Below are 15,227 nucleotides of genomic sequence, written 5' to 3' on the forward strand. Positions count from 1 at the left end.
TGCAGTCTTACCAGTTAAAACTTTAGGTCAAATTAATATTTTACTTCTGGACTAGTAGACAGACTAAACAGTAACAAAGTCTGATCAGTCATATAAGATACTTTGAAAACAGCACAACAATGGGTGTTTTACAGGAGTTTTGAAATAACAAATTAATGTAAAGCTGACAAGTTGGATTTCACTCAAGAAACCAAAGTTTAGACAAATGTGAAAATAAAAAATAAAAAGAGAGATAGATATGGAAAGTTAAAGAAACAGGATTTCGTGCCATTTGAAAATTGAACCAATTTGACTCATCTGTTACTCTTTAATTTAGTTTTAACCAGCAGATGATTCAAATGCTTGCAAGTGATTCTCTGACAAACCAGACTTTAAAAGCATGCTGTTACAAAATCAGGTTTAAAGAGTTTTAATTAAAATATACGGTATTGTCTTGGAATTCACTAATTCAACAGTTCTGATATCATAATGAATGAATCTGTATGTTTGGTAAGCAGTATTTTTCAGTTACTGATGAGAAAAAATCTAAAATGTGCACATGGTAAAATAAATTATGTAGTTCACATTAATAGCATTTTTATAAATCCTATGCTGAAATCCCCAAAATTACAGAATGTCTTGCATTTTTGTTACAATGAGAGGATCGCCATGCCCATGACACATTAAAATTCAAGCCCTGCATTGTATTTGCGAAACATTAAAATTCAAGCCCTGCATTGTATTTGGATATTTATGAATGCCAATACTAGTTTACTTAAATGATAGTTGGGTAACATCTTCCTGAGTATACAAGTATGTTAAAGCTGTTACTACTGTGTGGGATTGTGTTTGGCAGGTAATGTGGTGTAGTGGTTAAGGCTTTGGACATTAATCCATGAGGTTCTGAGTTCAAATCTTGATGCTGACTATGTGTGACCATGAAGAGGTCACTTCACCTGTATGTGCTCCAATTGCAAAAACAAAGGAAGTAGAATCAGTTATATCTGAAATGTTGTAAGTCACCTTATCAATAAAGCCGATACAGCAGAATTCTTTTGTTTTTGATTAATAACAAGAGAATGATGTAAAGCAAGAATTGCATTTAAGATTTAATCCAGCATGTAATTCTTTATGCAAAGAGCCATGGGAATTTAGAACAAGCTACCAAGTCATGCAGGTGATGTGTAGTTGAATTATATTAGGACAATTTAACTACTGGCTAATCAAATACGCCTAATGGACTCATGCTTGTTTGTTAAACTTCTTATGCTAGTAAGTATTCATGGACACAACATCCTGTGTTGTATACCTCCACCAAGTTGTTGTGTATGTAGAACGTAACCTGTACATATGCTCAAAGTCATGCATGTTAGGCTAAATAATGAACTCAATTTGTGGCTTCACTGTGAGATTGCCAGTTTGTGAATTCGTATGACCTGTGATGGACCAGATCCTTGTCTAGGAATGATTTCTGCTGTTGAGTAGGGCTACAATCCAGACACTGTACTGGATTATGTGGGTCTGAGAAAGTTATGCTGTGTTACTATATCAAGGAGATAGGGCACTGGGGGAAAAGGGCTACATGTTTTCAATCTTTTACCCATCTTAATGTAACAGTTGTGGACCTAGAAATGTTATTTTTTTTTTCTCTACTATTCACATCATAATTAACTTCTTTGCTGTTCTTTACAGATTTAAAAATGTAACATTTTTTAACTTGTTTAATTTCTGTGTTTAGCTTTTTTGTACTAAAGGGGCTGCATTTAATTGTTTTCTTATTAGCATTAGCTATATAATAAAGGTATAAAGTGATTTTTTTCTACTCTAATTTTCATTCAAGGACAACTATCTATCTATCTATCTATCTAAGCACAGCTTAGTAAATAATTTTAAATCACTTTTTATCGGTGTCAAAATGGCATCATTATCCTACACTTATGTTGTTAATAACAGCCACATTTGTGATTTATATCTTTAGATATATTTCATACTTACAGTAGCATTTCTGATAGCTGTCAGAATATCAATAGTTGTGAGGCCACCCAAAGGATCTACACACTCCAGTGTACGACCAAACGTTTCATGAAATATGTAACAAATACGGGCTCCACCACACCTAAAATAAGGAGTTATAGAGATAAGTGGGCAACTTTTTTTTTTTTTTTTTTAAACATCAATTGCTATACGAGGGCGAAAAAAATAAAGCTAAAAAATTAATAGATTTACTATTAAAAACATATGGAAACAGTAAAGTAAAACCAGAAACACTAAATCAAATCACACAATTCATGGCTGTAGATATGGTACCCTCTGTCACCTTTTCAGTGTGTCCCTAAGGCTCCTGTAAGTGCCACTACTATGGAAAACAAACATTCTGCATTGTTTTTATTCCATAGAAGGCAGGCACCACTTCACCCAATGACTACAGACCAGTGACACTTGCATCTTATACTATGAAGACCTTTAAGAAGATGGTCTTGGACTATATGAGTCTTCATGAGATAGAATAACTGAGCCCATTGTTTACCAATTGGACAAAGACTGGATTGGAGGTTGCAATTATCCATCTGCTCCAATGGGCGCATTCTCACCCAGACAAAGCTAGAGGGATCACCCAAGGCAAACTGGTCCTAGGTGAGGGATGAGACAAAGAGCGGTTAATCAAACCTCCTATGAAGAATAAAAATTTTGGACGGTGTTTTCCCTCGCCTGGACGTGGGTCACCGGGGGCCCCCCTCTGGAGCCAGGCCTGGAGATGGGGCTTGATGGCGAGCGTCTGTATATATATGTGTATATGTGTGTATGTATATACATATATATATACACACAGTGGTGTGAAAAACTGTTTGCCCCCTTCTTGATTTCTTATTCTTTTGCATGTTTGTTACACAAAATGTTTCTGATCATCAAATACATTAAACCATTAGTCAAATATAACACAAGTAAACACAAAATGCAGTTTTTAAATGATGGTTTTTATTATTTAGGGAGAAAAAATCCAAACCTACATGACCCTGTGTGAAAAAGTAATTGGCCCCTTGTTAAAAAATAACCTAACTGTGGTGTATCACACCTGAGTTCAATTTCCATAGCCACCCCCAGGCCTGATTACTTCCACACCTGTTTCAATCAAGAAATCACGTAAATAGGAGCTGCTTGACACAGAGAAGTAGACCAAAAGCACCTCAAAAGCTAGACATCATGCCAAGATTGAAAGAAATTCAGGAACAAATGACAACAGAAGTAATTGAGATCTATCAGTCTGGTAAAGGTTATAAAGCCATTTCTACCACTGTTAAGCAAAAAGAACATTAGGGCTCGTCTCAATTTTGCTAAGAAACATCTCAATGATTGCCAAGACTTTTGGAAAAATACCTTGTGGACTGATGAGACAAAAGTTGAACTTTTTGGAAGGCAAATGTCCCGTTACATCTGGCGTAAAAGGAACACAGCATTTCAGAAAAAGAACATCATACCAACAGTAAAATATGGTGGTGGTAGTGTGATGGTCTGGGGTTGTTTTGCTGCAGGACCTGGAAGGCTTGCTGTGATAGATGGAACCATGAATTCTACTGTCTACCAAAAAATCCTGAAGGAGAATGTCCGGCCATCTGTTCGTCAACTCAAGCTGAAGCGATCTTGGGTGCTGCAACAGGACAATGACCCAAAACACACCAGCAAATCAACCTCTGAATGGCTGAAGAAAAACAAAATGAAGACTTTGGAGTGGCCTAGTCAAAGTCCTGACCTGAATCCAATTGAGATGCTATGGCATGACCTTAAAAAGGCGGTTCTTGCTAGAAAAGCCTCAAATAAAGCTGAATTACAACAATTCTGCAAAGATGAGTGGGCCAAAATTCCTCCAGAGCGCTGTAAAAGACTCATTGCAAGTTATCGCAAATGCTTGATTGCAGTTATTGCTGCTAAGGGTGGCCCAACCAGTTATTAGGTTCAGAGGGCAATTACTTTTTCACACAGGGCCATGTAGGTTTGGATTTTTTTTTTCTCCCTAAATAATAAAAACCATCATTTAAAAACTGCATTTTGTGTTTACTTGTATTATATTTGACTAATGGTTAAATGTGTTTGATGATCAGAAACATTTTGTGTGACAAACATGCAAAAGAATAAGAAATCAGGAAGGGGGCAAATAGTTTTTCACACCGCTGTATATACAGTCTTTGGGGTGCGAGCAACTGTTGCTGGGGGTGCCAGAATCCATGAAGGAAGAAAAATGAAAAACATTATTTGCACAAAATCTTAATTTATTTATCCATTCCTAAATAATTAAATGGGCAGGCTATTTCGTATCAGTGCAATACACTGCTTGTTAAAACGGATGACTCCCGCTCTTACGTGCAAATCTGCGTGGATATTATGAACTATCGTTTCTGTTCAAGTTCTATTTAAATTTTAAATAGAAGGAATTTTTATTTAGTCGACAGAATATTATTCCGGAATAAATCAACTCAAACTTTAAATAACTTATAATATTTTGCTCTCCATAAAAATATATCCTGTCTAAATTATACAAGTTAGAAATAAAGTAAACATTAAAAGAACAAACATTCAAATTTCTTTACTCTTATGTAATTTTATATAAAAAATAAACTTCAATTTTAAATATCCCAAAAGATTTTGCTCTCCATAAAAATATATCCTGTCAAAATTATACAAATTCAAATATGAACATGGTGCATAACAAAACCTGGAAATATAAATAAAATTTTTTCTTTTCAGCAATAACAAATCAAATCATTCAGTTGTCTTTGCTCATATGTCATTTTATCAGAGCTGGACGCCTGGCATCTTTTTTTAGCAACAAGTTTGTTTATGTTTGGTGTGAGGTTCTTTGTTGTGGAGATTCTCAGGATGGACTGCAGGTGCTCATCAGTGAGGCGATCCCTGTGTGCCGTTTTGTTAGGCCTCATGACTGTGAAGAGCTTCTCACACAGATATGTGGTACCAAACATGCACAAGGTTCGAGCCTCATGTAGACGGAGCTGGAGCATTTTTTCAGGAACGGAGTGAATAAACTGTGCGGGCCGTGCAGTATCGTACTTTGCCTTCAGTGTGCCATTACACTACAGCTCAATCACCTCCATCTGAATCTGCACAGGTGCAGTTTCCACATTGATGGCAAATGGGTTGCGAAACAACTCAAAATTCTTTTTTTGTTCTTCAAAGTCACCAAAGCGCCGTGCGCTCAGTTTATCAGCAAAGTGTGTATTTGGGAACACCGTAGTGCCGACTTGGTTCAACATTACTTGGCAACAGGGAAAGTGGGGCAAGTTGCACTGGTGCATTTGTGTCTCCCATAAAAGTAGCTTCACTTGAAATCACATTGTGATTTTGCACGGGTAAAAACGTCTGCCGAAGTGTCAGATTCTTCTTTAACTCTTCTGCTTTCTGTATCTTGTGCATTGCATTCAGGTCTTTCAGGTTATCTTGATGTTTTGTCTCATACTGCCGTCTTAGATTAAATTCTGCAATTACAGCCACACTAGCTCCACAAATGAGACACACGGGTTTACCGGCAATGTCAGTAAACATATACTCAGCCTCCCATTGGTTTTTAAAGGCTCTATGTTCAGAATCACCTTTTCTCTTTGGCAGCGTGTGGGCTGGCTTCGCAATAACTTGAACTTGAAAAGATATATTTTTTCAAATGTGATCGCGCAATTCAGATCGAGTTGACGCGCACTACAGTACATCGAGCCTGCATGCTATTGTGTTTTTGCCTGCGTGCCTCAATAAGTTACCCTCCCCTCGCTCTTACTTTTTTACTGTTCATCTAATGAATACACTGAGTATGGCTTTACCAAAACAATCATTGATCGCGAATAAAGTATCCATTATTCATAAAGCTTCAATTGGTGATCTGTCTTTCTGCGTTAACCGCATATTTTTTCATACGTCTCAAACCAAGGGGATGCGAGGCTAAAATGAATTGGGAAGTGCGCATACATACTCAGTGCATCCCCTCTCGGGAATGGAACCTCAGACGCTGGCGCTAGAGGCGAAGCCTCTACTATTGCGCCACGGCGTATGGTTTGTCTATTTGAGCATAGCAGTGTAATTCGGTTTTTGTTCAGCACTCTTTGGAACTGTTGCTTTTTGTCTGCGCACTGCGTCAGTTCACGTGAGCCACTGAATATAGTTTTATATGTCACTCACTCGCTTCCAATTGTTTCGCTGCCTTCTTAATTATATAATGTATGTTTTCTTCAGCGGTTTTTGGAGCTCTTCCTGGTTTTCTACGTACTGCGTGATTACGTGGGAGGCGTGATGATGTCACACGAAACTCTGCCCCCCACGGCTTTCGAGCTCAACTCCATTACAGTATATGCAGAAAAATAGCTTCCAGTTATGACCATTACGCGTAGAATTTCGAAATTAAACCTGCCCAACTTTTGTAAGGAAGCTGTAAGGAATGAGCCTGCCAAATTCCAGCCTTCTACCTACACGGGAAGTTGGAGAATTAGTGATGAGTCAGTGAGTGAGTCAGTCAGTCAATGAGGGCTTTGCCTTTTATTAGTATAGATTATTTGCCCTTTCGGATTTTTTGTTTTTGTATATTGTTCACGGTGAATTTCCTCAAAACATTTTTGGTTGTAGTTGTAGTAGTAGTAGCATAGAGAGTAGTGTTAAAGAAGGGTAGAAAAAAGTCACCAAGGCCAGATGACTCTTTCATTTGGTTGATGTGAAATACAATCAAGTATGGAATAAAAAGCCATGAAATTAACCCAATTAAACAGATAATTGTAGTCATCTGTTTGAATACTCCAGGTAACAATTAACTCCACCCAATATAAACATAACTAATGTTTGCGCCATCTTAAAAATGTTAGGAAATTAAGGCGCTATCTAAATAAACAGGATTCTGAGAAATTAATTCATGCATTTATCTCTAGTAGGATTGACTACTGCAATGCGGTGTTCACTGGCTGTTCAAATTGTTCTTTATAAAGCCTCCTGTTAATCCAAAATGCGGCTGCAAGAATTATTACAAGAACAAGAAAATATGAACACATAACTCCAGTTCTTAAATCCTTACAATGGCTCCCGGTTAAGTTTAGGGCCGATTTCAAAATCCTCCTTTTAACATATAAAGAATTAAATGGCCAAGGTCCGGCTTACTTGTCTGAACTTATCATGACTTACAAACCTGAGCACACATTAAGATCTCAAGATGCCTGTCTGCTTAGGATTCCAAGGATTAATAAAATAACAGTGGGAGGTCGAGCTTTTAGTTACAGGGCCCCTAAACTGTGGAATGGTCTTCCTGCTTTTATAAGAGATGCCCCTTCAGTCTCAGCCTTTAAATCCCGGCTGAAGACTCACTACTTCAGTTTAGCATATCCTGACTAGAGCTGCTGATTAACTGTACATACTGCATCTCTGTTGTTAGTTATTAGCACTAAAACATAAGTAACATGATAGTTAGAATTGAATACTAACCCTCACCTATTCTGTTTCTGTTCTCGGTACCCAAATGTGGCAATTGGTGCCATGGCCCACCTGCCAAGTTGTTTTCCTGCCTATGGTAAAGTCATCCCTGATGGAGGATCACAGGAATCATGGGAAAGAGGGGTCCTTTCATTGGAGCAACGTTTCAGCTGTGGAATGGCCAAATGGGGAGGCAGCTTGATGGATGAGGTCTCCAGAACTCTAAAAATATCCAAATCTTATTATGTGATATCATCTACTGTTAAATTCTGCTCCCTACTTCTAAAATTTTTATTATTATGCTGTATTAAGGATGCTGTTCTGTGTATTGTGTTGTATTGACCCCCTTCTTTTGACACACACTGCACGCCCAACCTACCTGGAAAGGGGTCTCTCTTTGAACTGCCTTTCCCAAGGTTTCTTCCATTTTCCCTAGTCTTTCAGAGAGTCAAGGCTGGGGGGCTGTCAAGAGGCAGGGCCTGTTAAAGCCCATTGTGGCACTTCCTGTGTGATTTTGGGCTATACAAAAATAAACTGTATTGTATTGTATTGTATTTGCCTGCACCATAAGAGTTAAGCTGTCAACGCAAGGTTCTGGAGGCAAATGTCATGATTGAAAAAAAATTAACAAATATTTGATGAAATTCATAAATATTTGTTGACATTTATCACTCTGGAAGGGTTGCAAAGCCATTTCTAAGTAACTCTCTAGGGGTGAAATGAAAATGAAACCTCTCTTTTGCAATTTCATTTTCAAAGTCTGCGTGGAAGAATGCTGCAAAAATTAAAATGAAACAACCACATTTGCAACTTCATTTTCAGCCTGAACCTCAATGAAGTTGCAAAAATGAAAAGTAAAATGCATTTCCACTTTGTACAGTATTTTCATTTTCAAATTCTCAATATGCACATAGCGCGGGTCAATGGACGGGGCTTTATACCTCAATTGCCCCCAATTCTTTATCCTTTATAACTGTAGAGCCACTTTGATCAACAGAATACTTCTCACTTCAACTGTGTTTAATTCACGTGATTATTATATTGGGGTTATTTCTTTTCCTTTTTGCAGCATTTTTGTGTACAGACTTTGAAAATGAAATTGCAAAAGAGAAATTGCATTTTAATTTTTGCAGAAAATACCTCCCATAACTCTTTATGCCTTTACTAAATTACATTTCAATTTATAGCGTCCAAATTGAAAAATGGAAAAAGTTTGTGACCACTGTTAATCTTCGAACAACTGGTCCACCTACCATGACTGCCACAAGAGAAAGGTGTAAAAAAACGCAAAATGTCGGCTAATTGAAATAGTTAAAGATAACCAAGGACAAAGTTACAAAAATTGTAAAAAATAAAAAGCCATTAACTAACAATTCCTAATAACAATTCTTGACCAGACATTAAACAACTAATAAACTAAACCAAACCAGACTAATGATCGAATAAATTTTAAGACCTTGCAACTGAAAGTATGGCCATACTTTTTCAGCTGACTTTTACTTATTTTACATTTTTTCACAAATAAATCTAACTGTACATTAACATTTTCATAAAAATGCCATTGTTTTCATTTACTTGCTGTCAAAGTTGTATTTACTATTTTTTTTTTACTTCAAATGTCAACCAAATATGTAATTTGTCCAAACATTTGCATGGAACGATATAAAACACATGCTGACAGTATATTTATTGTCACACCTATGTGCCTCAGGACCACCTTTTGGGATAAAGTAGTACCAATAGTACCTATCCAGGATGCTCTTCCACTAACAGCTCCAAGAAGATGCCCAGTGAGGGCACCTAACTCTGGCAATGGTGCCCAGTCAATGCACTGTTGGGGCTCCATAAAAATGGACGTCCCTGGAAGATAAGGTCTCATATTGGACTTGATCCTTTATGAAGATGGACTTCCTATGCAATCTTGCAATGAATCTTTCCCATACTGGAATTGAGTTTTTGAGCTATTGTGGCTAATATTTTTGTTGTGCCCTTATGCACAGACATTTCCTTTTGTGTTGCTTCATTAAAAGCAGTCACTCAGTGGTCTTATTTGTGAAATCCTGTGCACTCTCTCTCTCTATATATATATATCTACATTACATGTGTATACTGTACATAAATATATACATACATACACAGACACATGTATACAGAACATATAAACACAACTATGTACATTATGCATGTTATGTAATTTTTTGGAATATGTGCATATGCTAATTTGTTGGTATTGTATTACAGTTAATGTTCTGAGAAGACACACAAGGAAGGATTTTACTGTACTATGTACATATAGTATGACAGTTTCCTTGATCTTGAATTACAATTATACTGTTGTGTTTAACTGTAACCTAATTGTTATAGTAAGGAACTTCCCACAAAGTACTTACAGTTCTGATGTCTCAATGTATTTCGCAGTGCCTTCAATAGTATTGCAGTATTCTGTGGCAAATTTTGTAATAAGCTGCAGCAATGTTGCACTCTTATCCTCTACAGGCTCACCATAACTACTAAGCAGGGACTGATACTGGGCAGCTAGAACATTGATCCTTGTCTTCAACTCAGGTAAGCAGTCTCGGATGTGATGCATTAATAACCTAAAACACATAAAAATATTTTGTGACACTACACTTTGTGAAAAGAAAATTATTTTTTGGCATTAGGCCAAAACACTTTTATGATAGTGTTTTGTGATTAGTTTTATTATATGACAAAGCAAAACACAGGTAACTAATACTTTGGTGATTTAAAAAAAAAAAAAAACAAACAAAAGCAAAAGTAAAAAGCAATTTCACATGGTTGTACACATCTGAATAACAAATTTGTATAATTTGAATTTAAAGAAAAGAATCTATACCATACCGTAGGCACAAGGATTACTGACACTGTAATTAATCACCATATTTTCAGACCTTCTCTCCATTGCTGTCCATAGCAGCCAATAATTTAATCTTAAGAGATTTTAATTTCCATCACGTACTTCTTTCCAAAAAGTAATGCTGAACAAATCTGAACTTTGAGCTACAATTAGCCATAGACCCGAAACAAACAACTAACAATAGCACATCAATCAAAGCAATTTTTTAATCATTTGAGTTGGAATCTGGTGTCTATGAAACCTACTGAGCTATGTTTAACGACATGATTTTATAAAGTACTGTTAAATAGCATATATTTGATGTAGCCTACTAACACATGTAATTATATTCTATTATCACCGTTATTTTTGAATACGACTCATTGTTACAAAAATATTTAATAAACAAAATACAAACTCTTTGATGAAGTAAGTAAAAAATTTAAAATTATCCAACGTTCAAATGAGTTAACTAAGTCCCTGAACGTACCTGAATAAGGTTTATAACCTGTTTGCTTTAAAGACAATTTAACAAAATTAAATCTGCAAATATATTATGTTTTGTTAAATACAACTCAGTTATCTGAAATGTTTTCAGACTTGCTACTTTCAGTGCATTACAAAAAGGACACATGTATAATGAAAATTATTTTTTCATTCATCACCAAAGAGGAAACCACCAAATCAATACAGACAAATGCTTTGGTGATCTTTGCAAATTAGAAGTGAACAAAAAAATAAAAGAAAATAATAAGTACTGTATATAGTACCATGTAGTACTATCATATTCAAGAAGTTCAAAACACCATTTAAAATATGGTTAAATTACTAGGAGGGAGGCAAAAGTGTACCTTGTCCCCATGCACAATAGACAGATGGTAAGAAAGGCAAAAAGGAGTTCAAGCCTAACAAGTTTAAGAATTACAGTAACTAAATTACATGTTGGTGGCACCAAGACACCAAAACCAACAATTACTGTGGGAAATACAACCCCACCAACTAGACACTTGGAAGAGATATCAGTAAGCAGACCTTACTGACAACAAAAAAAAATGAAAAAGTAGAAGCCTCTCAAATGCCAGTGATATCTGTGACTTCTCACACCATCAATGTATTATAGATCAGTAAAGAATAATATATAAATTAAAAATGATATTATATTACTTCACATATGAAAAGAACGTTTACACTTTCCTTATTTCAATTGCTCATCCTAGAATTTTGATTATGGCCTGGAATTGGTATGCAAGTTCCAGCGATTCTTCAAGCCATAATGTCTTTCAGAAGTATGTATTGCTGTCATTAAAAATTTTGCAATATTTGACTTTGTATTCTGGCTGAAAACCCATTTGTTCAAGAAGAAATAATTTAATGACTAAAATATTTTAAGACACTGTACACCAATAACCGTAAAGTCAAAAATAAATGAGCTTTGAGATCACTCAGTTTCACTGACCAGAGGGTGATATCTCCTTCTGAGTTCAACTTAACACAGAGTAATAATATTTTTTAGTCTGTTAGAAAGACTGATGCATTCAGTAAACAAAGTTAAAAAGCTTTATTTGAAAAAGAAAAAAAAATTAAAGAGTACTTTTAATAGGAAGAAATTAACTGATAAATACTGTACATATCAAACTATACATACATAGTTTGAGGTTTGGTTTCTAGCTGGAGAGAACTTTAAAATAGTTACATGTGGATTACATGTGGAAGTAGGGAGCTGCTGTTTTGTTTTAAAATTATTTTGGAGATTGAATTCAATCTCTTATAAAGAAAGCTATAAATAAATAAAATGTACACAGGGAATCTGATAATCTAAATGAATTAAAAAGTGTTCAGAATATTTCTATTTTAGTAGAATTTGAGTTAAAAAGACAACAAGAGTCCAAAAATTAATACTTTTAAAATTAAGCACTTGTAAAACAATAAAGGAAATACCTTTACATTGAAATCAAGATTACAATAATAAAGTATGTGGAAGAAAAATTAGACTTAGGGCTTACAGTCATTTAGGATAGTGTTTTGTCATCTTAGAGGTATAAAAGGGTTAATACATGTCAGATAACTGTTCCAGAAGCAGATTAATGTAATAAACCAAATATATGATTAAGAGATCAGCAGATGTCCTGTAAACAATAAAACTGGACAGTTGTCAAATACACAGAGATTTCAAGGTTAATGTATAAACTAAGAGATATTGAGGAACAAAGATGTAATGGAGGATGACTTTTATTTAGGCTGGTTGAGCTCAACACCTCATGTCTGTTAACCAATCAGAGTATGATATGTAAGTATTAATCAGCACTGTTATGTAAATTCAGTCATCAATAAGCATGAGCTTCTGCTTTAATTCTGTGATCATTCTGACCATGCTGCAACAGACTTCTTTTGAAGAATGCTCCCTCTAAGGCATTTTGTGGAAAAGTAATTAAAAAATAAAATGAACAGATTTTCTCCTGCCTGATTATTGATTTGCCTTGTTAAAGGAGAAATACCATTTCTATCAAAAGTATCACAAAATACAACTGAGAAAGCTACAGTATATTGTAAACTATTTCTGTTACTGTATATTCCTTACAAATGCTGCAGTGACTTTTATACAACAAAAAATAAAAACAGAAAGCATTTAATCTCTAGAGATGCTGAAAGGAAAAATATCACTTGTACTGCAAACACTGTAGGCAAAAATTCACAACACACTGTAGCACAGAAACCCAAATTATGCTACTATATTTGTGAACCAAAAATATGTTAAGAAACATGTATTGCTATAGAAACGTAAAGTGAACAAAAATCTTTCAAGATTTTTCCAGCAAACAAATACTTAATATTCCCTGGAAGTATTCACATAGCCATGTATGAACTAACTAAATAAGTCATGAAAAAGTTTTGAGGATAACACTGACAGACTAAAAAAAAATTTAAGTTTTTAACTATGGAAGAAAAATGGAATGCTTTAGGAAGAATTAGGAAAACACTATGCATTATTTTTTTTTAAATATGAGGCAATCACTTTATATGAATTAATTGCTTTAAATAAACAAAAAATATCCTATTGCAAGTACCAATCAAAGAGTCGCAAATAAAAACTCCTTAAATAATGTTTCCTTTTGTCCTCTATAAGTTAATTATAACCATAGTTAAATATAATCCAGAAACATAGGGTGATTGGCACTGTTTTACTGTACAGTACCAAGTTCTACAGAATCATATTTAAAGTGGCTATTTTGGAACAATCAACAGATGAAGTAAAAAAGAAAATCAAACAAAATAAGGAGTTGATAGTGTTCTAAGAAAGCATTCATTATACGTAAAGTAAGAAGAATAGCAGGTTAGAAGATTTTAATATGAAAACTATATTATCAAAGTATTAATGCTGGTAAAACTCAATTGAGTCTAGTCACAGTGAGGCATTATGCAGACTTATTGGTGCTGGCATAAAGGATCCCAAGCAGCGTGTCCTGACACACTACTGCTAAATGATTCATTGGCTGAAAAATGCTCAATGTGTCAGAGAGAGGATTTGTAGCTTGTTCATAATGGCACTCAGTTTTAATTCTCTCCTTTGCTCTAAAATCCAGGGGGTCCAGAATGTGTCGTATAACTGAGCCTTATCCTTTTAAATAGCTTGTTGATTCAGTGGTCCTCTCCATAAGTGATGTTACCAGCCCAGCACACCATAGTGGAGAAAATAGCATTGCTCATAACACAGTTATAGAAGATGTGAAAGGTGTCACTTCCCGCATTAAAGAAGACAGTCACCTAAGGAAAAGGAGCCTGCTCTGCCCTTTCTTATATAGCTCCTCTGTGTTCTGAAAGCAGTCCAACCTGACATTAATGTGGACCCCCAATTACTTGTGTGAGTGAAGCACCTCTGATTCCACTACTTGACTAGTGACTGGTCATAGAGGCTTCTTTGGTGAGGCGAAAGTCAACCAGTTCCTTGGTTTTGCTGGTGTCAAGATGCACACCATGAAACAAACTTATCCACCTGACTGCAATTACTCTGTTTCATCCTCTTTATGAATACACCTCATGTGCAGAATCATGTGAGAATTCCTGCAAGTGACATGACCTGGTGTTATATTTGCAGTTGATGGTGTAGAGAGTGAAAAGAAAAGGAGAAGGACTGTACCCTGTGGTGCTCCAGTGTTGCTCATATCTGTATCAGAAACACAGTCCTTGAGCCTCACAACTCCAGTCTGCCCGACAGATAATCCATCATCCAGGACACGATAGGCTCATCCACCCGCTTATCCTTGAGTGTACTCCTTAACAGGGATGGTTGGATGGTAATAAATTTGCTGGAGAAATCAAAAACATAATCCTCACAGTGCTGCCAGCTTTGTCACTGGATTTAAACGCTCCCCTTTTCTAATTCAGAGGACCTTTTAGGTATATAATAATCCAAGGCCCGGAAAGCAACGCCCTTTTTTTGTGGGTACCACAGTGTTGACAAAGTAGTTAATACAGCCTGTAATGAAGTGACTGCGTCTCTCAATATTGTCCCCATGTGACTCATCATTTTTCAGTCTGTCATTTGGAAGCAGTCATTCAGAGCCAATTTAAAATCCTGGCTCCACTTCCTCAATATTCTGGTGGTAACAAGTTGCTGTCTAATAACATACTTGTAGCTGGGAATAAGATGAATCAGGTTGTGGTCAGATTTGCCTAAAGGAGCCAGTAGATTACACTTAAAGGCATCTTTAACATTTGAATACAGCAGGTCCAGCTTGTTATTTCCTCAAGTGGAACCAGTCACAAACTGATAGAAACTTGTCATTGTTCCTTCCAAACTCACATGGTCAAAGCCACCATTATAATTGCAGGGTCGGAGCGAGTCATCATTAAAGTGTTGGTGACAGAACAAATTATTTCCTTTGCTAGGTCCCCATTTGTGGAAGAAGGAATATAAACATTAATAAGGAAGGTGTAATTTATC

At 35.8% G+C, this 15,227-nt stretch overlaps 1 protein-coding gene across 13 annotated transcripts in view; it reads right to left on the reverse strand.

Annotated features, from left to right (window-relative positions):
* dnm1l (dynamin 1-like) overlaps nt 1–15,227 on the reverse strand; it is a 200,844-nt gene that overhangs the window by 74,802 nt on the left and 110,815 nt on the right. For all 13 annotated transcript variants that reach the window (XM_039769937.1, XM_039769930.1, XM_039769935.1 and 10 more), the window contains 2 exons: nt 9,819–10,025; nt 1,975–2,095 (listed from right to left, as the gene is read on the reverse strand). In XM_039769937.1, the coding sequence (XP_039625871.1) occupies nt 1,975–2,095; nt 9,819–10,025 (328 nt within the window). The remainder of the gene's footprint in view (nt 1–1,974; nt 2,096–9,818; nt 10,026–15,227) is intronic.

The sequence above is a fragment of the Polypterus senegalus genome, chromosome 11 (genome assembly GCF_016835505.1).
Source record: "Polypterus senegalus isolate Bchr_013 chromosome 11, ASM1683550v1, whole genome shotgun sequence".
NCBI classification, from domain to species: Eukaryota; Metazoa; Chordata; class Cladistia; order Polypteriformes; family Polypteridae; genus Polypterus; species Polypterus senegalus.